The sequence below is a fragment of the Rhinoraja longicauda genome, chromosome 14, assembly GCF_053455715.1.
Source record: "Rhinoraja longicauda isolate Sanriku21f chromosome 14, sRhiLon1.1, whole genome shotgun sequence".
Taxonomy (NCBI): domain Eukaryota; kingdom Metazoa; phylum Chordata; class Chondrichthyes; order Rajiformes; family Arhynchobatidae; genus Rhinoraja; species Rhinoraja longicauda.
This window is the reverse complement of record NC_135966.1, coordinates 32541016-32567061: the sequence shown is the minus strand read 5'-3', so window position 1 is coordinate 32567061 and position 26046 is coordinate 32541016. Positions and strand designations below refer to the sequence as shown.

General features: G+C 47.6%; 1 protein-coding gene across 3 annotated transcripts in view; it reads left to right on the top strand.

Annotated features, from left to right (window-relative positions):
- The window catches only part of ndst1b (N-deacetylase/N-sulfotransferase (heparan glucosaminyl) 1b), a 105540-nt gene that overhangs the window by 54516 nt on the left and 24978 nt on the right, over window positions 1–26046 (top strand). For 2 of the 3 annotated variants that reach the window (XM_078411671.1, XM_078411672.1), the window contains 4 exons: window positions 13921–15241; window positions 19255–19342; window positions 21839–21993; window positions 25154–25339. In XM_078411671.1, the coding sequence (XP_078267797.1) occupies window positions 14246–15241; window positions 19255–19342; window positions 21839–21993; window positions 25154–25339 (1425 nt within the window). In that variant the 5' untranslated portion in view covers window positions 13921–14245. Of the gene's footprint in view, window positions 1–5210; window positions 5283–13920; window positions 15242–19254; window positions 19343–21838; window positions 21994–25153; window positions 25340–26046 lie in introns of those variants that run through there. The other variant, XM_078411673.1, reaches the window with a different exon arrangement.

The window sequence follows — 26046 nt, the reverse complement described above, 5'->3', positions numbered from 1 at the left end:
GCTGTACTGTAAGGAGTTTGTACGTTCTCCCCGTGACCTGCGTGGGTTTTCTCCGAGATCTTCGGTTTCCTCCCACACTCCAAAGACGTACAGGTATGTAGGTTAATTGGCTGGGTAAATGTAAAAATTGTCCCTAGTGGGTGTAGGATAGTGTTAATGTACGGGGATCACTGGGCGGCACGGACTTGGAGGGCCGAAAGGCCTGTTTCCGGCTGTATATATATGATATGATATGATATGATATGATATGATATGATACATCCAGAGTAGGTCTTTTAGACTTTAGAGATACAGCGTGGAAACAGGCCCTTCGGCCCACCGAGCCCGCGCCGACCAGTGATCACCATGTACATAACACTGTCTACACACTAGAGCCAATTTACTATTTTAACAAAGCCAATTAATCTACAAACCAAGAAGGAACTGCAGTACGATGGAACTGCAGATGTTGGTTTAAACCAAAGATAAACACAAAAAGCTGGAGTAACTCAGCGGGTCAGAAAGAATCTCTGGAGAAAAGGAATAGGTGACGTTTTGGGTCGAGGCCCTTTTTCAAAGAAGGGTCTTGACCTGAAACATCACTTATTCCTTTTTCCAGAGATGCTGTCTGATCCACTGAATTACTCCAGCTTTTTGAATCTACAAACCTGCACGTCTTTGGAGTGTGGCAGGAAACCGGAGCTCCCAGAGAAAACCCACAGGGAGAACGTACAAACTCCACACACACAGACAGCACCCAAGGTCAGGATTGAACCCGGGTCCCTGGCACTGTGAGGCAGTGGCTCTACTAGCCCGTGCCACCCACTCTTAATCAGAGAATTCCATAAGATCATAATACTCTGGATGACAAGGTTTTCATAGAACATAGAAAATAGGTGCAGGAGGAGGCCATTCGGCCCTTCGAGCCAGCACCGCCATTCATTGTGATCATGGCTGATTGTCCCCAATCAATAACCCGTGCCTGCCTTCTCCCCATATTCCTTGATTCCACTAGCCCCTAGAGCTCTATCTAACTCTCTCTTAAATCCACCCAGTGATTTGGCTTCCACTGCCCTCTGTGGCAGAGAATTCCACAAATTCACAACTCTGGGTGAAAAAGTTTCTTCTCACCTCAGTTTTAAATGGCCTCCCCTTTATTCTAAGACTGTGGCCCCTGGTTCTGGACTCGCCCAACATTGGGAACATTTTTCCTGCATCTAGATTGTCCAGTCCTTTTACAATTTTATATGTTTCTATAAGATCCCCTCTCATCCTTCTAAACTCCAGTGAATACAAGCTCACACATCTCCCTTGCATTTTGCGCCTAAAATTTCAAATCTGTTCCCCCTAATCTTCAAACCATCCAAAAATGGGGCCAGTTTATCAACATCAACTTGTGCACTACCATAAAATATCTTCTCAAACTTCTTTAGTTCGTAGAACATAGAACAGTAAAGCACAGGAAGAGGCCCTTCCTTCAGCCAACAATATTTATGTCAAAGATGATGCAAAGACCCTCTTATCTGCCTGCACATGATCCATATCCTCCACTCCTTGTATATCCACGTGCCTGTCCAAATGTCTCTTAAACGCCACTATCATATCTGCCTCCACCACTACCCCCTGTGGTGCAGTGCATTCCAGGTACCGGCCACTCTCTGTGTAAAAAACCTGCTCTGCACATCTCCTTTAAACTTTGGCCCTCCCACCTTAAAGTTATGTTCTCCAGTATTTGGCGTGACCACCCTCGGGGTGATCGCTAGTCGGCACGGACCTGGTGGGCCGAAAAGCCTGTATCTCTAAACTAAAAAGCAGGCAAAGAAGAATGGTGATAGTAGAGCAAGCACTTATAATTTTCCGTTCTTGTAAACCTACAATCAATAAAGCAAACATCCTACTACGCTGCCTTCCCAGATGATTGGAAAATGATTCCATCACGTTAAACAGCTTACACTAATATGCTGCCTGTAAAATTATAAATGTCCTCAATTCTTCACAAAGTCCGTGCCGACCACACGGGCACTATCCTACACACTAGGGACAATTTGCAATTTTACCGATGCCAATTAACCGACAAATCTTCACTTCTTTCCAGTGTGGGAGGTAACTGGAGCACCCGGAGAAAACCCACGAGGTCACAGGGAGAGCATGCAAACTCAGTACAGACAGCATGTGTAGTCAGGATCGAACTCGGGTGTCTGGCACTATAAGGCAGTGGCTCTACCACTACACTACTGTGCAGCCCTTCTCCTGGCTTCACTATTCGCAACTCCTCAATCCTCCTTTAATCTCTGGTCTTTGTTCCAACCATCTGCCTGTCAGAAATCCCCCCTCACCTGCGTCCGCCTATTGCCTGTCACGATTTGTACTTCCACTCCTCTCTCCCAGCCTTCTTTCGACCCGAAACATCACCTATCCATATTCTCCAGAGATACTGCCTGACCCGCTGAGGTACTCCAGCACTTTGTGTCCTTTTGTGTATTAACCAGCACCTGCAGTTCCCCATTACTACAGACAAGAGTTGATGTTAGCATCATGTTTGGTACAGACATTGTGGGCCGAAGGGCCTGTTTGCCATGCTGTACAGTTTTATGCTAGAGTGTTTCCAGCATTTGTAGTTCCTCTTGTCTGCACTGCACTGTTTATAAGTTTTGACTATATTGGCTGCTTTTCCGAGGCAGCGTGAAGTGTAGATGGAGTCGATGGTGGGGAGGCCCTTCGGCCCACAATGTCGATGGTGGGGAGTCTGGTCTGTGTGGTAGACTAGATTGATAGGAATAGGACGCAAAGAGTCTTTTACCTAGAGTAGGGGAATCAAGAACCAAAGGACATAGGTTCAAGGTGAGTGGGAAACATCTAATACGAACCTGAGGTGCAAGATTTTCACACAGAGGGTTGTGGGTATATGGAACAAGCTGCCAGAGGAGGCAGTTGAGGTATAACAGGTAAACATCACCTATCCATGTTCACCAGAGATGTTGCCTGACCCGCTGAGTTGTCCCCCCGCCCCATTGTCTTTTTTTTCTCCATTTGCAGTAGCTGTTAATACAAGGAATATTCACAAAGTTGGATTGGCCAGGTATATGATAGGAAATGTTTATAGGGATATGGGCCATACGCAGGCAAGTGGAACCAGTGTAGATGGGTGATGTTGGTCAGGGTGGCCTGTTTCCGCGCTGCGTGACTCTGTGACAGGGCTACATCCACAACTCTCTGCAATCCCTTGCAGTCATGACAGGCTGAATTACAATGGAATGTACGAATGATGCATGAATCCATTCACGGACTGAGTCACTCAGAGAAGAAACATTAAACGGCTCAATTTCAGCGCTGTGATGAATTAGTGCTCGTGTTGTGATTAAATTACTGAACTAGCAACCAATATCCTGGATCATTGACCAGCCCAGGTGTTTGAATGCTACCATGGCAGCTGAGGAATTTAAAGTTAAATAAATGTGGAATTAAAAAAATAAAAATCCAGTTTCATAGTAATAGTTTAAGGTGAGGGAGCAAAGATTCAATAGGAATCTGAGCAGCAACTTATTTGGTGTATGGAATGGGCTGCCAGAGGAGGTAGGAGACTATGGATAGGTGATGTTTCAGGTGGAGACCCTTCTTCACTCTGATTGTGGGGGGGAGGAGGTGGGGTGGCGAAGGGAAAGAAATTGGAAGAGAGGTAGGGGGGCATTTTTAAATGTTCCCTCTCCTGTATCCACCTATATATAACCTGCCATGCTTTGTCCTGCCCCTCCTCTCTTCCAGCTTTCTCCCCTCCCCCATCCCCACCATAAGTCTGAAGAAGAGTCCCGACCCAAAACGACACCTATCCACCTTCTCCAGAAATGCTGCCACACCTGCTGAGTTACTTCAACACTTTGTGTCTTTTTTTGGTAAACCAGCATCTGCAGTTCCTTGTATCTCCAGCAATCTTATAAATCTCTTCTGGTCCACGTTTGGGCGTGGGCTGGAGATCAGAGGCATCCAGGATGACAATGTAGCAGCCAAATCTAAGGGTCGCGAGTGTAAAGAAATGGATTTCTGATGAGGCACAAGAGAAGCAGATGCTGGAGACTGGAGCAAAAGGACAAAGTGCCAAAGTATTTCAGTGGGTCAGGCAGCATCTCTGGAGGACATAGATAGGCGACGGGTCTGAAGAAGGGTTCCCTCACCCCTCCCCTTGCTATTTTTCTTTTGTTGTGTAATTTTTCTGGTGATTAAAAATGGAAACAGGCCCTTCGGCCCACTGAGTCCACGCCCACCATTGATCACCCGTTCACACTTGTTCTGTTATCCCACTTTCTCAACCACTCTCTGCACTCCAGGGGTAATTTCCAGAGGGCCAATTAACCTCGAAACCCCTACATCTTTTTGAATGTTGGGAGAAACTGGAGCACCCAGAGGAAACCCATGCAGTCACACACACCTAATTCTACACACACCTAAATGTAGTCTGAGGACCGACCCGGAACGTCACCGATCTATGTGCTGCCTAACCCGCTGAGTTACTCCAGCACTTTGTGTCTTTTTGTGTATTAACCAGCACACGCTGTTCCTTCATAAGTTCATAAGTTCTAGGAGCAGAATTAGGCTGTTTGACCCATCAAGTCTACTCTGCCTTTCAATCATGGGCGATTTGTCTTTTTCTCTCCCCATAACCCCTGACACCTGTACGAATCAAGAATCTGTCAATCTCTGCCTTAAAAATACCCAATGACTTGGCCTCCACCACAATGAATTCCACAGATTCATCACCCTCTGACCTAAGAAATTCCTCCTCATCTCCTTTCTAAAGGTACGTCCTTTTATTCTGAGGCTGTGCCCTCTGGTCCTAGACTCTCCCACTAGTGGAAACGTCTTTTCCACATCCACTCTCTCCAGACCTTTCACTATTCAGTAAGTTTCAATGAGGTCCCTCCCTCATCCTTGTTTCTACGTTTTGACTGCAAATGGTACGTTGCAATCTGTTTTTTTTTTTTTAAATAGGACCCTGGGGCCAGTTTTGAATGCTTAATGGACAAGCCAGTTGGTTAAGGGTTTTTTTTAAAAAGTGCTTTAGCAGAAGTTGAGAGGTTGTGAGTGTTGTTGATCCGTGGCTGAACACAGCATGCAGTGTTTGCAGCATCTTACTGCAATCCCCCGCTTCACAACAATAGAACAGTTCTTTAAAAGTGCACAAAGCATTCCGAGGAGCCAGCTGTAAGGTGAAAGCCTCTCTATTCTATTCTGGGACGTACAACGTTAAGCTCAAAGATTGAGTGTAGCCACATGCAACTTAGGCTGAGGATCTCTCTAACACCTTGAAGGTAGGAAATATCCTGTCTCGAAGGAAGTGTGGAATTTGCATGGTATTCTCCATGGGTCCAAGCATGTCGAGCTCATTCATTCCACTGAAATGCTCTCTGCCTAATGACTTTAGCTTTGAGGGTGATATTTCTCTCTCTCTCTCTCTTTCTCTCTCTCTCTTTCTCTCTCTTTCCCTCTCTCTCTCTCCCTCTCTCTCTCCCTCTCTCTCTCCCCCTCTCTCTCTCCCTCTCTCTCTCTCCCTCTCTCTCTCCCTCTCTCTCTCTCTCTCTCTCTCTCTCCCTCCCTCCCTCCCTCTCTCCCTCTCTCCCCCCCCCCCCCCTGCAGTGGGCCTTTCTCTGTGCAGTGCCACACATCCTCTACAATGTTAGATCATCTCTTGACAATTCCTGCCGTATTTTACTAGTGCTATCTGTCGTGTGCCTCCAGTACCCTTGACTGCCAGTGAATTAAAAAGCAGGGGGTCTTTTGAAATGTAAAATTGCCAGCATTCTGCTCCCCAGTGTGTGCATGTCCGTCAAATATTTATGTGCTTGCAATCTGAGACTAATGTTTCAGCCAGAGCCAAGATACGTGTTTCAGCCCTGGAGTTTCTGGGGCAGGTTATGGTCAGAGGGTGGGTTCCCTGTGTTAGCTGATTCAATGTGGGGAGGGGAGGGGGGAGAGACGCCAAGCTATTGAATGTTCATCCTTTCCGCCTGCCTCATCCCCCACCCTCACTCTCTCCCTTTCCCACCCTCTCCCCATCCCCACCCTCTCCTTTTCCCACCTTCTCCCCATCCCCACCCTCTCCCCATCCCCACCCTCTCCCCATCCCCACCCTCTCCCCATCCCCACCCTCTCCCTTTCCCACCTTCTCCCCAGCCCATTTCCCACTCTTTCACCTTCCCCATCCTCTCCCCTTCCCCAACCTCTAACCTTCCACTTCCCCACTACCCCTCCCCCACCTCCCCCCCTTCTCCCCCTCCCTTTCCTCACCCTCCTACCCTTTCCCCTTCCCCATCCCCATCCTCTCGCCCCATCCCACTTCCCCACCCCTCCCCTTCCCCTTCGCCATACTTTTCCTCCTCCTCCCCCTTCTCGCCCTTCACCACCCTCTCCCCCTCATGTTTGCCTCCTGTTTACTTTAGATTAATTTAGTTTGGATTGGTTTGGTTTGGTTTAGTGTAGTTTAGTTTGATTTTGTTTAGTTTCGTTTAGTTTCGTTTGTTTCAGTTTAGTTTAGTTTGGTTTAGAGCACAGAAACAAGCCCTTCAGCCCACCGAGTCTGCACCAACCATCTGTCACCCTGTACACTAGTACTATCATACACACTTGTGACAATTTACAGTTTTACCAAAGCCAATTAACCTACAAACCTACACATCTTTGTAGTGTGCGAGTAAACCAGAACACCCGGAGAAAACCCACGTGTCACCGGGAGAACGTACAAACTCTGTACAGACAGCACCCGTGGTCAGGTGTTTGAACTCGGGGCTCTGGCGCTGTGAGGCAGCAACTCTACCCTGCCCCTGCACCACTATTATGGAGCCAGCTGTGGGTTGCTTTTAACTGGGACTCTAAACTACCTTTCAGCTGAAAGTTTAGATTTATTATTGTTACATATACTGAGCTGCAGTTTAGTGTATACCAAAGAAAGACCAAAGTGCTGCAGTAACTCAGCGGGTCAGACTGCATCTCCGGAGCAAAAGGATCGTGACATTTCGGATCGGGACAAAACATCACTCATCCTTTTTTTCCAGAGATGCTGTCTGAGCCACTGAGTTATTCCAGCACTTTGTTTCTATGCAGTCCTTTGTTTCTGAAGAAGTGTATTGACCCGAAATGTTACCCATTCCTTCTCTCCAGAGATGCTGCCTGGTCCGCTGAGTTACTCCAGCATTTTGCGTCTATCATTGTTTCTCCGGTTTAATTTAGTTTATTATTGTCACGTGTACCGAGGCACAGTGAAAAGCTTTTTTGTCGTATGCTACCCAGTCAACGAAAATACTATACATGATTACAATCAAGCCATCCATAGTGTATAAAGTAACATCCATAGTGTATAACGTAACATCCATAGTGTATAACATAACATCCATAGTGTATAATATAACATCCATAGTGTATAATGTAACATCTTTAGTGTATAATGTAACATCCATAGTGTGTAACATAACATCCATAGTGTATAAAGGGTATAACGTTTTGTGTGCAACATAAAGTCCAGTAAAGATACTTCAAAGGTCTTCAATGAGGTAGTTGGTAGGTCAGGACCGATCTCTACTTGGTGATAGGATGGTTCAGTTGCCTTATAACAGCTGCGAAGGAACTGTCCCTGAATCTGGAGGTGTGCATCAGAGGATTTACGTTTAAGGTGAGAGGGGAAAGATTTAATAGGAACTTGAGGGACAACTTTTTCACACAGAGGGTGGGTGGGTATATGAAACGAGCGACCAAAGGAGGTTGTTGAGGCAGGGCTAAAGTGCAATTTAAAAGACACTTGGACAGGTACATGGATAGGAAACATTTTGAGGGATTTGGGCCAAATGTAGGCAAGTGGGACTGGTGTAGAAGGAGTAGTAGTGTAGTTGGGCTGAAGGATCTCTTTCTATGCTTATGACAATAGGTAGAGCAAAGGGGAATATACAGAGTGCAGAATATAGTTCTCGGTATTGTAGTGCATCAGTTCCAGAGACAAAGTCCAATGTCCGCAAAGGGGTAGAGGTGAATCGGACACTACCCTAGCCTATGGAAGGACCGTTCAGAAACCCAATGACAGAGGGGAAGAAGCTGTTCCTGAGTCTGGTCGTGCGCACTTTCAAGCTTCTGTATCTTCTTCCGGACAGGAATGGGGAGAAGAAGGAATGTTGAAACAAAGGAAACAAGACTCTATGACTCTATAAGAAAGGTTAACTCCACATCTCATTACATCTGTTATTTGTTTCCTCTGTTACCTTTAACCTTTACGATGCTGGGTAATGTAATCGCTGTGGTGACATTAGAGATTGCATGGTTGACATTTGCTGTTCAGAGGTAGATAAGTTCCAAGTCAGTGTTTACTGAATGGTAAGTGTGGAGGGAGTGTAGGAAGGAACTGCAGTTGCTGGTATAAACACTAAAAAAAGCTGGAGGAACTCAGCGGGTAAGGCAGCATCGCGAGAGAAAAGGAATAGGTAACGTTTCAGGTCAAGACCCTTCTTCAGACTGAGAGTCAGGGGAAAGGGAAACAAGAGATATAGATGGTACATAGGACAAATGGATGAAAGATATGCAAAAAGCAATATGATCAAGGAAAGGAGCCCACAATGGTCCATTGTTGGCTGTGGGGAAGATGATAGCGTTATACAGACAGTGAAATTCAACAGGACGACGGTGAAAATAGTAGGACGACTAGGGGTGGATGCGGGACAGAGAGAGAGAGAGAGGGGATGCAAGGGTTACTAGTTGGCTTTGAGAATTCCCCACGGTTTATCCAAGCAGTGGGAATGTTTAATGTTGGATATGTAGATGAGCACAGGGGGTTTCTCTGCATTCTTGTTCAAAGCATCATTTCCTCTCCAGTTCCCTTTCAGGCTAATTCATTCCTTTATGCAATTCTCGCACATTTAGCAGGGAACGCCAAATGTTATGGAACTGTGCAACATTGACGGCAGGTTTTATAGTCTTAACCCTTTCATTATCTAGTAGGTTATAGTTTAAACCTTCCAGATAATGAAAGGCCTTGATAGAGTGGACATATAGTTTAGTTTAGAGACACTGCGTGGAAACAGACCCTTCGGTCCACCAAGTCCACATTGATGTTGACCAGTGATCACTCAGTATACTAGCACTATCTCTAAAATTAACAATTCTTACCAAAGCTAATTAACTTATAAACCTATATGCCTTTGGAGTGTGGGAGGAAACTGGAGTACCCGGAGAAAACCCACACAGTCACAGGGAGAAGGTACAAACTCCATGCAGACAGTACCTTTAAAATGGAGATGAAGAGGAATTTCTTTAGCCAAAGGGTAGTTAATGTGTGGAATGCATTGCCACAGACAGCGGTGGAGGCAAAGTCATTGGGTATTTTTAAAACAAAGATTGATAAGTTCTTGATTAGTAAGGGTGTCAAAGGTTACGGAGAGAAGGCAGGAGAATGGGAGTGAGAGGGAAAAATAGATCAGCCATGATTGAATGGCGGAGTAAACAATGGGCTAAAATGGCCTTATTCTGCTCCTATGTTATGGTCTATACAGCACTGTAACATGGTCTTAACTCTAGTGTTTAGAACTGGTAGGATATTGTTAAGACAGCACAGTGCGCAGTGGGGAGAGCCGCTTCCTCGTGGCACCAGAGACCCAGGTTCAATCCTGACCTTGGGTGGAGTTTGTGTGTTCTCGCTGTGACCACGTGGGTTTCCTCCAGGTGCTCCGGTTTCCTCTAACATCCCAGAGACATGTAGGTTTGTAGGTTAATTGGCTCTCTGTAAATTACATTGAAACAGAACTATTTGGCCCACTGAGTCCACACCGACCATCTATCAGCCGTTTACACTAGTTCTAGGTTATCCCACTTTCACTTCCACTCCCTGCACAGTTGCACCAACACACCTTTGGGATGTGGGAGGCAACCAGAGATCCTCTTCTAAACTCAAGCCTACACAGGCCCAGAGTCATCAAACGCTGATCATATGCTAACTCCAATCATCACCGGGATCATTCTCGTAAACCTCCCCAATCCCAGCACATCCTTCCTGAGATATGGGGCCCACAACTGCTCACAGGACTCCAAATGTGGCCGCACCAGCAGCTGACAAAGCTTGTTCACATCTGCAGTTCATCGTGTCTTGGCCTCTCTCTTTATTGTCCTGAGGGTTTGGTTGAACGTTGACCTAATCGGGTTGGCGGTAAATTAATTTCGCAATCCAAGATAAAGTCATTGAAATGCGGGAATAAAATTCTGATGAGTCATGCAACGTTGATGAGCTGGCTCGAGCTTTTATTTTCTTGGGAGCATTTACACAGTAGAACAAATTAAAGGCTGGGTCTGTGCTAGCTGATAAAGTTCTCATCAATGTTGTCTCCATCTCCTGGCAAATAAATAATCGAACCAGCGCACCCTTGGAACATTTATACCCTTGAATGGATGCTTTCCGGTTCTCTCTGATGGCGATGTTATGTTGAAGGGATGGTTCATTGGTTCTTCATTGTCACGTATGCACAGCACAGTGGAATTCTTTTGTACAACCATAAAATGCACAGTCACCAAAAATATGACACTAATTTAAAAAAAGGAAAAAAACAGTAAACACAAACAGCACAGTTGGTGGGGCACTTTTATCTACTTTTATCTCCGGTTTTTGTTCCAACCATCTGGCTATCAAAGCCCCTCCTCGCCTGGGTGCACCTATCATCTGCCACACATTGTCCTGCCTCTCCGCTCTTCTAGCTTTCTTCTCCCCTCTATCGTCACCTATCCATGTTCTCCAAAGATGCTGCCTGGCCCGTTGAGTTACTCCAGCACTTTGTGTCCTTTTGAAGGGAACAGACTGGACTGTTGACTCTCTCCCTGTGACATTTTGTAAGATAAATTGGAGTTGCTTCCAATTGTTATTCCAATGTACAGTACTGGAATCAAAACGCTGTGGGAAAAGATTCCAGGAATTGTACGCTCATACATTTACAGAAGCTGTTCTTCAGTTCATTGGTGCGTTGAATAGAACAGTACAGAACGTGAACAGGCTCTTTGGCCCTTAATATCTGTGCTTAACCTGATGCTAAATTAAACTACTCTCCTCTGCCTGCACGGGATCCATATCTCTCCATACCCACGTGCCCATCTAAAAGCCTCTTAAACGTTACTATCCCATCTGCCTCCATCACCACTCCTTGCATCGCGTTCCAGGCACCCACCACCCTCTGTGTGTAAACAGAAACAGTCCTGCCCATTACCTGAAGAATTGCTCCTTTTCTCAGCCCGCAAACATTTTCTACTCTATCTTCTTTTATGGTTCACCTTAATCTGTTGGCACCATTTAACAGACATTTATGGCCAAGTTAAGACTCTTAACTTTTTTTCTTAAATTTCGGACTTAATGGTGCAAAATGGGGTCTAAAATGTGGTGACGTGTGCGGCCACAGTGTGGTCTGCTGTCTTACACTCTTATATTAGTGTGATTGTGCCTGATGTGTAGCAAGATTGTCACTGCACTGGTCCACTGGAGCAGCTCCTGATCCAGGTAGGCCCCAGGCCCTCCCTGTGTCATCTTCGACCGGCTTGGCCTGTGAACCAATGCCCGGCCATCTTTGTGTCTCGGTGGCGCCTCCTGCAGCCGACCTTGAAGGTGCTGGAGGCATTACCCCGGCTCACCCTCCTACTTCTCCTTGCTCCTCGCGTCCGATGTCTCCAGCAGCTCCCTCCTAGTACTGTGATCCGCTGAGCCTTCGATGGGCTCCCACCCAACCCTTAGAGCATTCCAACGTACCTGGTGATGCCCACAGCTGCATTGTCAAGCATAATAAGAATTTTTAACTCTTTTGCAAAGTATTAAATCATGCCAATTACCTATAACCACAGATATACCTCAGCAAAACTAATGATGTATGAAAACGCTGGAAGCTTTAAGCCAAATTTTAATTGCAGAATAAATCATGAATTCATGATTTATGATAATGGATTAATTAGCATTCTGGAGGGTTTTGTATATTGCATTTTAATTTTACTTTCACTCTAAGCATGGAAGAACAAAATATATTTAGAGTAAGGTCACAAATGTATTCTTTTGCAAAAGACACAAGGTGCTGGAGTACGCAGCAGGTCAGGCAGCATCTCTGGAGATAAACACAAAGTGCTGGAGTAACTCAGCGGGTCAGACAGCTTCTCTGGAGAAAATGGATGGGTGACTTTTCGGATCGGGACCTGTTTGAAGAAGGGTCCGGACCCAAAATATCAACCATCCTTTTTCTCCAGAGATGCTGCCTGACTCACTGAGTTACTCCAGCACGTTGTGTCTATCTTTGGTATAAACAAGCACCTGCTGTTCTTTGTTTCTATGTTTCAGCATCTCTGGAGAGCATGGATAAGTGATGTTTTGGGTCGGGACCCTTCTTCAGACTTGTGTACATGGTGAGTCTGAAGAAGGGTCCTGACCCGAAACATCACCCATCCATGTTCTCCAGAGATGCTGCCTAACCCGCTGAGTTGCACCAGCACTTTGTGTCTTTTGCTCTAGATTCCAATATCTGCAGTTTAGGTTTACTGTAGGTTTATCACTGTCGAGGTACAGTGAAAACCTTTGTTTTGCATGTTATCAAAGCAGATCAGATTAAACTATGTTCATCAGCTAGAGGAGCAGAATTAGGCCATTCACCTATCAAGTGTGCTCCGCCATTCAATCATGGCTTATCTATCTTTCCCTCTCAACCCCATTCTCCTGCCTTCTCCCCATATCCCCTGACACCCCAAAATATTTTATTCTGAGGCTATCCCCTCTGGTCCTAGACTCTCCCACTAGTGGAAACATCCTCTCCACATCCACTCTATCCAGGCCTTTCACTATTCGGTAAGTTTCAATGAGGTCCCCCCCTCATCCTTCTAAACCCTCAGCGAGTACAGGCCCAGTGTCGTCAAACGCTCATCATACATTAAACCAATGATTCCTGGGATCATTCTCGTAAAACTCCCTTGGAACCTCTCCAAAGCCAGCATATCTCTCCTCAGATACAGGGCCCAAAACTGTTACCAATACTCCAAATGCGGTCTGACCAATGCCTGATAAAGCGTCACCATTACATTCCTGTTTTTATATTCCAGTCCTCTCGAAATAAATATTAACATTGCATTTGCCTTCCTTACTACCGACTTGACTTGCAAATTAACCTTTTGAAAATCCCTTTGCATCATATTCCCAAATCCCTTTGCATCTCCGATTTCTAGATCCTCTACCCATTTAGAAATTAGACTATCCCTTTATTCCTATTACCAATGTGCATGACTCCACACTTTGTAAATGCTGTATTCCATCTGCCACTTCTTTGCCCACTCCCCCAACCTGTCCAAGTCCTTCTGCAGAGTCCCTGTTTCCTCTTAACTACTTGCCCCTCCACCTATTTTCGTATCATCTGCAAACTGGGCCCCAAAGCCTTCAATCCCCTCATCCAAATCATTGGTATTCAAAGTGAAGAGTACCGGCCCGAGCACTGACCTCTGCAAAACAGATAGCAGCCAACCAGAAAAAGCCCCCTTTGTTGCCACTCTTTGCCCTCTGCCACCTAGCCAACCTGCTATCCATGCTGCCATCTATCTTCCCTCTAATACCATGGGCTCTCATCTTCTTTAGCAGCCACACATGCAGCAACTTATCAAAGGCCTTCTGAAAATCTAGGTAAACAAGGGAATAACGTTTAGTGTAAGGTAAAGTCCAGTAAAGTCCAATTAAAGATAGTCTGAGGGTCTCCAATGAGGAAGGTGGGAGGCCAGGCCTGCTCTCTAGTTGGTGATAGGCCAGTTCAATTGCCTGATAACAGCTAAAATTAATGTTTTGCTCGACCCATTCAATGAGTTAAATAGTTTCATGTAGTGGTTGAATTAATTGCCCGCTGCAGTGCCCTGCGGTGCTGTGACAAAGTGAAGTGCATTGCTGGATCACCCACTGATTGTTGTCTCTGCTCATTGCAGGATGCTCTGGGGTTGTCCGAGTGGTGATCGTTCTGGTTGATGGTCGGGACGGCACCTCACCCACGCTCACCCACGCTCGCCCACGCGCGGCCACCCATGGACCACCTCACGGACGGGCATGAGAACCAGTCGCCAAGGCGTCGCAGATCCAGGGACGTCTGATCGCCTGTGCGCTCCCGGTTTTTACGGCCACCGATGGTTTGCGATGGTGACATGAATCCCAAGCAAGGTCAAGAGGGGAGATCGCCATTTCCTTCGGAAGAGAAGCTGTCGGGCTGAAATCCAAGGGAAGGGCGTTGCGTTCCGTTGCGTGCGTGGGTAAAGCATGAATTTGTTGAGCCGTTTCCACCGGGTCTTTCGACAGCTCACTCTGCAAGGAGTTCTCCTGCTTCTCTTTGCCTTCTGTATGGCCACGGTGTTTATCTCGGGCTACTTCCTGTACGTGGGAACCAAGCAGGAGACGGAGCCCTCCAGCGATCTCCTGGTCTCGGACTGTGACAATTCCAGGGTCACCCCTTCCAGGCTGCTGCCCACCAAAGCCTCCAAGCGTGCAGACTCCCCCCGCACAGACCCCGTGGTGCTGGTCTTTGTGGAGAGCATGTACACTCAACTGGGCCAGGAAATCGTGGCCATTCTGGAGTCCAGCCGCTTTAAGTACCACACTGAGATTGCCCCTGGGAAGGGGGACATGCCCACCTTGACAGATGGGGACAGGGGTCGCTTCATCCTTATTGTGTATGAAAATATATTAAAGTACGTGAATTTAGATGCTTGGAACAGGGAACTATTGGACAAGTATTGCATTGAGTACAGCGTTGGCATCATTGGCTTCTTCAAGGCCAACGAGAATAGTTTGCTGAGTGCCCAGCTCAAGGGTTTCCCGCTCTATCTCCACTCCAACCTTGGCCTCAAGGACTGTAGCATCAACCCAAGGTCTCCACTGCTCTACATCACCAAAGCCAAGGAGATGGAGAAGGGCTTCCTCCCAGGTGATGACTGGACGGTCTTCCAGTCCAACCATTCGACCTACGAGCCGGTCTTGCTGGCCAAGACCAAGTCGGCAGAGAAGATCCCTCACATGGAGGTGGATGCTGCCCTCCATACCACGGCGGTCCAGGACTTGGGTCTCCACGACGGCATCCAGCGAGTCCTCTTCGGAAACAACATGAACTTCTGGCTCCACAAGCTCGTCTTCGTCGACGCCGTCTCCTTCCTGACGGGCAAGCGATTGTCCCTGTCCTTGGACAGGTACCTTCTGGTGGACATCGATGACATCTTCGTCGGGAAGGAAGGCACCAGGATGAAGGCGGAGGACGTGAAGGTGAGCATTGGCTTTACCAGAGTAACAGCAGGTCAGACACATCTCTGAAGAAAGGACACAAAGTGCTGGAGTAACTCAGCAGGTCAGATGGCATTTCTGGAGGGAATGGATGGGTGACGTTTTGGGACCCTTCATAAATTCATACGTTGTAGGAGCAGAATTAAGCCAATCGGCCCATCAAGTCTACTCCAGCATTCAATCATGACTAATCCCTAATCAAGAATCGGTCAATCTCCGCCTTAAAAATATCCATTGACGGCCACCACAACCGTCTGTGGCAATGAATTCCACAGATTCACCACCATTTGACTAAAGAAATTCCTCCTTATTTTCCTAACAGCCTTTTATTCTGAGGCTGTGCCCTCTGGTCCTAGACTCCCACAATATCCTCTCCACATCCACTCTATCCAGGCCTTTCACTATTCAGTAAGTTTCAATGAGGTCCTCCCTTAGCCTGGATCTGAAGATGTAGAGCACTGGATACAGTCTAAGGAAGGGTCCTAACCCAAAACATCACCCATCTATGTCCTCCAGAGATGTTGCTTGACCTGCTGAGTTACTCCATCACTTTGTGTCCCAAGAAAATTCCAGCACCTGCAGTTCCTTGAGTCTTGTCGGTTTGAGGAGTGAATGAACAGGTCACCCCAGGTTCCTCTGTTTTCAACAAAACAAATTCATACACAATGGGTGGAGGTGAATCGGACAGCACCCCAGCTCATGGGAGGACCATTCAGAAGCCTGATAATCGAGGGGAATAAGCTGTTTATGAGTCTGGTGGTACGCACTTGCAAGCTTCTGTACCTTCTACCGAACGGGAGAGGGGAGAAGAAAGGATGACCAGGGGTGGGACAGGGACAAGTCTTTGATTATGTCGGCTGCTTTCCCGAAGCAGCGTGAAGCTAAATGAGTCTTTATGTATTTTCTGAAAGAAACAAATTTTAAAATGCTTGATGGCATGAAATATCAGTTCAGCCATACGCTGAGAAATATTCAGGTGAGGGTTGATCCCAGTTTGAACCCTGAATGTTAGCCCCTATGCCCAGGCATTCAGTCTTCAGGAAACAGCCTTTGGTTTGGTTGGAGGCTTGTTGCCAGCTGGTTTTCCGTGCTGGAATCTGCCAGAGGCTTGCAATCACATGTGGTCATAGCTCACGTCCCAGTACAGGACGTGCGAGCTGCTGGAATGTGGGTGGAAAGATGGAGGCAGAGAGAGACGGAGTGTGTATGTGTGTGTGAGGGTGAATGTATCTGTGTTTGTGTAAGTGCGTGAGATTGCGAGAGTGAGTGTGAGTGAGAGTGCGTGAGTGAGAGTTCGTGAGTGAGAGAGCATGAGTGAGAGTGTGTTAGTGAGAGTGTGTAAGTGAGAGTGTGAGAGTGAGAGAATATGTGTGTGAGAGTGAGAATATGTAAATAACTGAGGGTGTGTGTGAGAGTGTGTGAGAGTGTGTGAGAGAGTATGTGTGAGTGTATGTGAGAGTGTGTGTGAGAGTGTGTGTGAGAGTGAGTGTGCGAGTGACTGAGAGTGTATGAGAGTGTGTGAAAGTGTGTGCGAGTGTGTGTGAGGGAGTGTGTGATAGTGAGTGTGTGAGAGAGTGAGTGTGAGAGTGTGCGAGTGTGTGTGAGAGAGTGTGTGAGAGTGTGTGTGAGAGTGTGTGCGAGTGAGTGTGAGAGTGTGTGTGAGAGTGTGTGAGAGTGTGTGTGCGAGTGTGTGTGAGAGTGTGTGTGAGAGTGTGTGTGCGAGTGTGTGTGCGAGTGTGAGTGCGAATGAGTATGTGATAGTGAGTGTGTGAAAATGAGTGTGTGAGTTGTTGTGTGAGAGGGAGACAGCAAGAGAGGGAGTGTGGGAGTGAGAGTGAGTGATTGTGAATGAGTGTGTGAGTGAGAATGAGGACATACAATGTAGAAAAATACACACAACAAATTCCAGATTCTGGTTTACAACAAAAAAGACAAAAAGTGGCCGAATAAACTCAGCGGGTCAGGCAGCATCTCTGGTGAACATTGATAGGTGACGTTTCGGGGTCGGGACCCAATCTTTAGATTAGGTTCACTGCTCTGCATCTTGTGACCCAGTCTGATGAATGGTCCCGACCCAAAATGCCGCCTATCCACGTCCTCCAGAGATGCTTCCTGATCCTGACCTGCTGAGTTACTCCAGCTCTTTGTCTCTGACAGAAGAGAAAGGGGGAAAGCTGCAAGAGAGGTGGTGGCGAGATGAACTCTGGCAAGTGATAGGTTGATACAGGTGAGGGATGGTTTTGGCTTATGGACAGTTTGACAAAGGCCAGAGATGAAAGGGCAAAAGGTCCGAGACACCGAGAGAAGGATCGATGAGTGAAATGTTAAGCCAGAGGGAGGAATATAGGTGGAAGGGGGGGGGGGGGGGAGAGGGGGGAGGGAGAATTGTGTGTGCATCCAGGGGGGCACAGGGAAGAAAGGAGGAAAAAGGGTGTAGGGTATTGTTGGTTAGTTACCAAAAATAGGACAATACTATGTTCATCCCACTGGGTTGTAAGCTACCCAACGTGTGGCCTCACTCTGGCAATGGAAGAGTGCCAGAGTGACAGAAAGGTCAGTGTGGGAATGGGAAGGGGAGTTAAAATGGTGCCACCGGGAGATCCAGCAGGCCTTTGCAGATTGAGCACGTGCTTGGTGAAACGGGAGCCGAGTCTATCCGTGGTCTCGCCGATATAGAGGAGGCCACATGGGGAACACCAGGCGCTGTAGATGAGGCTGGAGGAGGTGCACGTGGACCACTGCCTCACCTGGAAGGACTGCGGTGGTCCCTGGACGGAGGGGAGGGAGGAGGTGTTAGGACAGGTATTTCATCTCCTGTGGTTACAGGGGGAAAGTAGATGAGATGAGGGTGGAGTAGGTTGGAAGGGATGAGTGAACCGAGCAGTTGTGGAGGGAGCGGTCTCTGCGGAAGGAGGAAAGGTGTGGGATGGGAAGGTGTGACTGGTGGTGGGATTGTGGTGAATCTGTCTTCCTCTGGTTTAAAACATCTCCAGTGATCTGATCATGACTTGATAGATTGGAAGATACAGCACGGATACAGCCCTTCAGCTCACCGCGTCCATACTGACCATCGATCACCCGTTCACACAAGTTCTATGTTGTCTTACTTTCCCATCCACTCCCTAAACACAAGGGGCAATTTACAGAGGGCCAATTAACCTACAACTCCGCATGTTTTTGGAATGTGGGAGGAAACCGGACCACCCGGAGGAAACCCACGGGGTCACAGGGAGATCGTACAAACTCCGCACAGACAGGCAGCACCTGGATCGAACCCGGGTCCCTGGGGCTCTTCGCGCTGTGCTACTGTGCCGCCTTTAGGGGAATTTTGAGAGGTCTACACTTGTGTCAGCCTTTACAGACCTAGAGTCAGACAGCACGGAAACAGGCCCTTCAGCCCAACCTTCCGATGCTGACCAGGATGCCCCACCTTCACCAGTCCCACCTGCCCGCATTTGGCCCATATCCCTCTAAACCCTCCCTTTCCATGTACCTACCTAGTCTGCAGTTGTGTTCTGAGAAGGGAGCTGCTTTCATTGTGGGGTAATTAAGTGGATGATGAGTATAGCGTCACAACCTTTTTCGATGTTTACCCATTGATATTACTCTTATTCCACCAGGGGGAGAGTCTAGGACCAGAGGGCACAGCCTCAGAATACAATAACTTACCTTCAGAAAGGAGATTCTTTAGTCAGAGGGGATTTCTTTAGTCAGTGGGTGGTAAATCTGTGGAATTCATTGCCACAGCCGGCTGTGGAGGCCAAGTCATTGGGTATTTTTAAGATGGAGATTGACAGGGTCTTGATTACTAAGGGTGTCAGGGGTTATGAGGAGAAGGCAGGAGAATGGTGTTGAGAGGGAAAGATAGATCAGCCGTGAGTGAATGGCGAAGTCGACTTCATGGGCTGAATGACCAACAGATAATTCTGATGCTATAATGTATGAACATGAATTTAATGTGAGTTAATGACTCTTATTAACTGCATTCTTTACAGGCGTTGCTCGAAGCCCAGAATCAGTTCCGGGTTCATGTTCCCCACTTCACTTTCAACCTGGGATTCTCTGGAAAATTCTACTACACCGGTGGGTTTTGCTCTCAAGCTCCGCTAGTTGCTGCGGCTTATACATCCCGTGACTGCCTCTCACTGTCTAGCTCTCGTGTCATAGAGTCATCAGGCACGGAAACAGGCCCTTTGGCCCACTTTGTCCCTGCTGACCAAGATGCCCCATCCACACTAGTCCCACCTGTCCGTGTTTGGCCCATTTCCCTCTACGTTGAATTCTCTAATTTTAAGTGACTTCTACCTTCACTCCCCTCCCTTACCACCCCCAACACCACCCTCCCCCCCCTTGCCCTCTTTCTCCACCCTAGTCATTTAACCAGTTCCACCGTTCTCCACATTGTATCCCTCTTGAGATCACACTTCCCTACCAGGGCACCACCCTGCTTGAGATAATTGGTGGCCGGCTTTGATTTGTCCTGGTCTTTTCTCGCCTCCAGCTTTTCACCTCCCCTCACCCCCCCTACTCTCAGTCTGAAGAAGGGTCCTGACCCGGGACGTCACCCATCTTTTTTTCCAGAGATGCTGCCTGACCGCTGAGTTACTCCAACACTTTGCACTATCCCTCTAAACCTTTCCTATCCGTGTACCTGTCTAAATAGCTTTTAAATGTTGTTGTAGTACTTGCCTCAACTACCTCCTCTGGCAGCTTGTTCCATACACCCACCATCCAGTGTGAAAAGGTTGCTCTTGTAGTTTTTCCATTTTGTGTTCATACTGAAGGTTTTTAAGACGTTACTTACAACTTCGGCATCCCGTGCATTTCCGCACTTTTCCAGTGTTGCGGTTCACGGAGGACCTGGATAGGCGAAGTTTCCCGCTCTACATCTATGTTCTCTAGCCCCTCCTCTCTTCCAGCTTTCTCCACTCCGACCGCTATCAGTCTGAAGACGGGTCCCTACCCAAAGCGTCACCTATCCATGTTCTCCAGTGATGCTGCCTGACCTGCGGTTCCTTTGGCTTCACATTTCATGCTGCTGCTTTCCTTATCTCATCATCTCACATTTTATCTCTGGCCTTTGTCCAACCATCTGCCTATCAAACTCCTCTCACCTGTATTGACCGATTGCTTACATAGAAACATAGGTGCAGGAGTAGGCCATTCGGCCCTTCGAGCCAGCACCACCATTCAATATGATCATGGCTGATCACCTAAAATCAGTACCACGTTCCTGGTTTTTCACCCATGTCCCTTGATTTCATTAGCCTTAAGTGCTAAATCTAACTCTCTCTTGAAAACATCCAGTGTATTGGCTTCCACTGCCTTCTGTGGCAGAGAATTCCACAGATTCACAACTCTCTGGGTGAAAAATCTTTTCCTCATCTCAGTCCTAAATGGCTTACACCTTATTCTTAAACTGTGACCCCTGGGTCTGGACTACCCCAACATCGGGAACATTTTTCCTGCATCTAGCCGGATCCCCTCTCATCCTACTAAATTCCAGTGAATACAAGCCCAGTCGACCCATTCTTTCATCATATGTCAGTCCCGCCATCCCGGGAATTAACCTGATGAACCTACGTTGCACTCCCTCAATAGCAATAATGTCCTTCCTCAAATTAGGAGACCAAAATTGCAGTCTCACCAAGGCTCTGTACAACTGCAGTAGGACCTCCTTGCTCCTAAACTCAAATCCTCTCGCAATGAAGGCCAACATGCCATTAGCTTTTTTCACTGCCAGCTGTACCTGCATGCTTACTTTCAGTGACTGATGTACAAGCACATTCAGGTCTCATTGCACCTCCCATTTTCCTAATGTGACACAATTCAAATAATAATCTGCCTTCCTGTTCTTGCCACCAAAGTGGATAACCTCACATTTATCCACATCATCTGCCATGCATCTGCCCACTCACCCAACCTATCCAAGTCACCCTGCAGCCTCATAGCATCCTCATTGCAGCTCACACTGCCAGCTTTGTGTCATCTGCAAACTTGGAGATGAGGTTGTAGAAAGGAGGAACTGTAGATGCTGGATAGAAAAACAAAAGGCATAAAGTGCTGGAGTAACTCAGCAAGTCAGGCAGCAACTGTGGAGAACAAGGATCGGTGACATTTTGGGTTGTGACTGTTCTTCAGACTTTTTTTTCCCGCCTATCACTTGCCAGGCTTTGTTCTTTCCCTCCTCTCTTCCAGTTGTCTCCCCCCCACCACCATCAGTCTGAAGAAGAGTCATGACCCAAAACATCACCTATCCCTATTCTCCGGAGATTCTGCCTGACCCGCTGAGATACTCCAGCACTTTGTATCTTCGTTTGTAAACCAGAACCCTGCAGTTCCCTGTGTCATAGAGCATAGAGTCATACAGCATGGAAACAGGCCCTTTGGCCCAGCCCATCCATGCCGACCAAGATCCCCCATCTGCAATACTCCCACCTGCCTGCATTTGGGCCATATCCCTCTAAACCGTCCCTGTGCATGTGCCTGTCTGAATTAAATGCATTTAAATGGTGTTGAGCATTGAACAGTGTACATCTAGGAATGTTGCTAATGGTAAGTTGCCCTTCTGTTCTCCAGGAACTGATGAGGAGGACAAAGGGGACAATCTGCTCCTGTCCAACGTGAAGGAGTTTTGGTGGTTCCCCCACATGTGGAGCCACATGCAACCTCACCTCTTCCACAACCAGTCAGTCCTCGTCGAGCAAATGCTCCTCAACAAGCAGTTTGCAGTGGTGAGTACAAATGGCAAGGCCACCATCATAATCAAGGACCAGCCTCACCCTGTTGACTTTCTCTTCATGGGATCATAAGATCATAAGTGATAGGAGTAAAATTAGACCGTTAGACCCATCAAGTCTACTCCGCCATTCAATCATGGCTGATCTATCTCTCCCTCCGAACCCCATTCTCCTGCCTTCTCCATATAACCTCTCACACCCATACTCATCAAGAATCTATCTATCTCTGCCTTAAATATTTCCATTGACTTTGCCTCCACAGCCTTCTGTGGCAAAGAATTCCACAGATTCACCTCCCTCTCTAACCTAAGAAATTCCTCCTCATCTCCTTCCTAAAAGAACATCCTTTAATTCTGAGGCTATGACCTCTAGTCCTAGTCTCTCCCACTAGTGGAAACATCCTCTCCAAATCCACTCCATCCAATCCTTTCACTACTCTGTACATTTTGCTCTTCTCCCCTGTCCCATCAGGCTAGAGGCACCGAGGTTTGAAATCACCTCTCCGCGTTCTCCACAGACGCTGCCTGACCGGCTGAGTTACTCCAGCACTTGGTGCATTTTGTTTTTGTTAACCAGCATCTGAAGTTCCTTGTTTCTACAGGTGATAGGTGGATACAGGGGAGAATGGTATGATAGGCAGATGGTTGGACAAGGCCAGATGGTTGGACAGGATAAAAGGTGTGAGATGGTGAGATAAGGAGAAAAGAGGTGCGAAATTTGAAGCCGGGGAAGGGAGACACCAGGAAGTGCAGATGCTAGTTTACCAAAGAAAACACAAAGTGCTGGAGTATCTACATACCTGAGTATCTACATACCTCCGGATTCGGGGACAGTTTCTTCCCAGCTGTTATCAAGCAACCGAGCTGTCCTATCACCGTCCTAACTAGAGAGCGGTCCTGACCTCCATCTACTCATTGGAGACCCTCGGACTATCTTTATTCAGACTTTACTCGACTCTATCTTGCACTAAACGTTATTCCCATTGTTTGGGTGAAGTGACCGACCTCACCCTCATCAGGACGTCCACAGCCGGGGCTCTGGAACTCCGGCCCAGCCGGAGCCGGCAGATCCATCCCGGTAGCTGACCTACACGGCTGACTTTGCGGGGCGGTAGCTCGGCACCTCAAGATCGTGACCTCTGTTAATCCGGCCAAACGGATAATACGGCAAGGCTCTGGAATCAAGGAGGCCGGGAAATCTGTGGCGGGCCTGCACAATCGCATCTAATAGCAGCAGTCTGGCTGTTATTCCCTGCACTGATCTCAAGTGTTCGTCGTTGCCCTTGCTGCTTGAATGAAGCAGAAAGCCTGATAATAGACGCAGAATCCCCTCGAGTATTCACTCATGTCCTCTGGGCTCTGGCCTGGCTCGTCCCTTGTTCCCGTCACAGACTGTTTTCCCTGAACTCTGAGGAGCTTCTTTCTGAAGCAGTGATGCTGAGATGGGGAGAGTGTGGTGTCGGGTAACTGTGGTTGTCATTGTGAACCATCCTCTGAAAGAGCCCATTGTTGCAACAGCCACGTTGCACTCTGGCGAAGGATTTGTAAACTACTGTGTGACTACATACATGTTTTAGGGAGAGACCTTACCTCTTGGTTAGGGCAGAACATAGAACAGTACAGCACAGGACACAGAGTGCTGGAGTAGCTCAGCAGCATGGTGGCGCAGCGGTAGAGCTGCCACCTTACAGCACTAGAGACCCAGGTTCGATCCTGTCCTCGGGTGCTGTCTGTACGGAGTTTGTACGTTATCCCTGTGACCGCGTGGGTTTTCTCCGAGTGCTCCCGTTTCCTCCCACTCTCCAAAGATGTACAGGTTTGTAGGTTAATTGGCTTCTGTAAATTTCAGATTGTTCCTAGTGTGCAGGTTGGTGCCAGTATACAGGGTGATCGATGGTCGCTGCAGACTCAGTGGGGTGAAGGGTCTGTTCCACGCTGTATCTCTAAAGTAAAGTCTAAAGGGTGAGGCACCATCTTTGGAGGACATGGATAGGCACCATTTATTCACAAAATGCTGGAGTAAGTCAGCAGGTCAGGCAGCATCTCGGGAGAGACTCTACAGTCTGAAGAAGGGTCTCGACCCGAAACGTCACCCATTCCTTCTCTCCCGAGATGCTGCCTGACCTGCTGAGTTACTCCAGCATTTTGTGAATAAATCGATTTGTACCAGCATCTGCAGTTATTTTCTTATACTATGGATAGGCACCATTTTGGGTCGAGACCATTCTTCAGCATAGGACTAGGCCCTTTGGCCCACAATGTATTTGCCGAACATGATACCAAGTTCATCTCTTCTGCCTGCACATACATAGATCATAGAACATCAAACAGTACAGCAGAGGAACAGGCCATTCTGCCCACAATTCTGTGCTGATCATGATGTCAAGTTAATCTCCTATGCCTGCACATACATAGAACGCAGAAAGGTACAGCAGAGGAACATGCCCTTCGGCCCACAGTTTGCTATACATAAAGCCTTAATTAAACTAATCTCCTCTGCCTGCACAGCCCTCCCTCCATTCACTGCTGATCCGTGCATGTCTAAAAGCCTCTTAAAACACCATTATCGTATCTCCCAGGCACCCACTACCTTGTGTATAAAAGACTTAACGCCACAGATGCCTGTGGAGGCCGGTTCATTGGGTATTTTTAAAGCAGAGATTGATGGGTTCTTGCTTAGTACACGCGTCAAACGTTATAGGGAGAAGGCAGGAGAATGGAGTTGAGAGGAAAAGATAGATCAGCCATGATTGAATGGCGGAGTAGACTTAATGGGCCAAATGGCCTAATTCTGCTCCTGTAACTTATGAACCTATCAAACTAAACTAAGATTACAAATGGGAGCATGGTGGCGCAGAGGTAGAGTTGCTGCCTTACTGTGCCAGAGACATGGGTTTCATCCTGACTACGGGTGCTGCCTGTACGGAGTTTGTACATTCTCCCCGTGACCTGCGTGGGTTTTCTCCGGGTGCTCCAGTTTCCTCCCACACTCCAAAGACATAGAGGTTTTTGGGCTAATTGGCTTGTTATAATTGTAAATTATTCTCAGTGTGTGTAGGATAGTGTTAGTGTTAGCGGGGGTTGTGATTGACCGGTTTCCGTGCTTTGTCTCTAAGCTAAACTAAAATGGCGGGCTCGCTCTTTGTCTTCTGCAGGAGCATGGAATCCCCACGGACATGGGCTACGCAGTGGCTCCCCACCATTCCGGAGTCTACCCTGTACACATGCAGCTGTATGAAGCCTGGAAGCTGGTCTGGGCCATGAAGGTGACAAGCACTGAGGAATACCCGCACCTGAAGCCGGCACGCTTCCGACGGGGCTTCAAGCACAACGACATCATGGTAGGTCAGGCTCAGACCCACCCAACCGCGTGCCGCCCGACCCTCCGTGACAGCAGAGGTGTCAGCGCTCGGTACAGGGACGGGCAGGATTTGCCCACACTGGGAACATTGGGCGGGCACAGTAACACAACCGTAGAGCTTTAGAATTTAGAGATGCAGCGTGGAAACAGGCCCTTCGGCCCACCAGATCTGCACCAACCAGCAATCACCACTAGCACTATCCTGCACACCAGGGACAATTTACAATTTTTACCAAAGTCAAGTAACCTACAAACGTGTAATATCTTTGTGGAGTATGGGAGGAAACCGGACCACGAGGTCACAGGGTGATGTACAAACACCCTACAGACAGCACCCGCAGTCAGGATCCAACCCAGGTCTCTGGCACTGTGAGACAGCAACTCTACTGCTGCTCCACTGTGCCAACTTTTTATTTAGCTTGAAGTTGAATTACAAATACTAGACGGCCATTAATAAAAATTGTACTACGGGCAATGATTTCAGACTAGACACCCACCATTGACTCCATCTATGTTTAAAGCTGCTTTGGAGAAGTTGCTGCCTCACAGCGTCGGAGACCCGGGTTCTATCCTGACCTCGGGTTCTGTGTGTGTGTGTGTGTGTGTGTGTGTGTGTGTGTGTGTGTGTGTGTGTGTGTGTGTGTGTGTGTGTGTGTGTGTGTGTGTGTGTGTGTGTGTGTGTGTGTG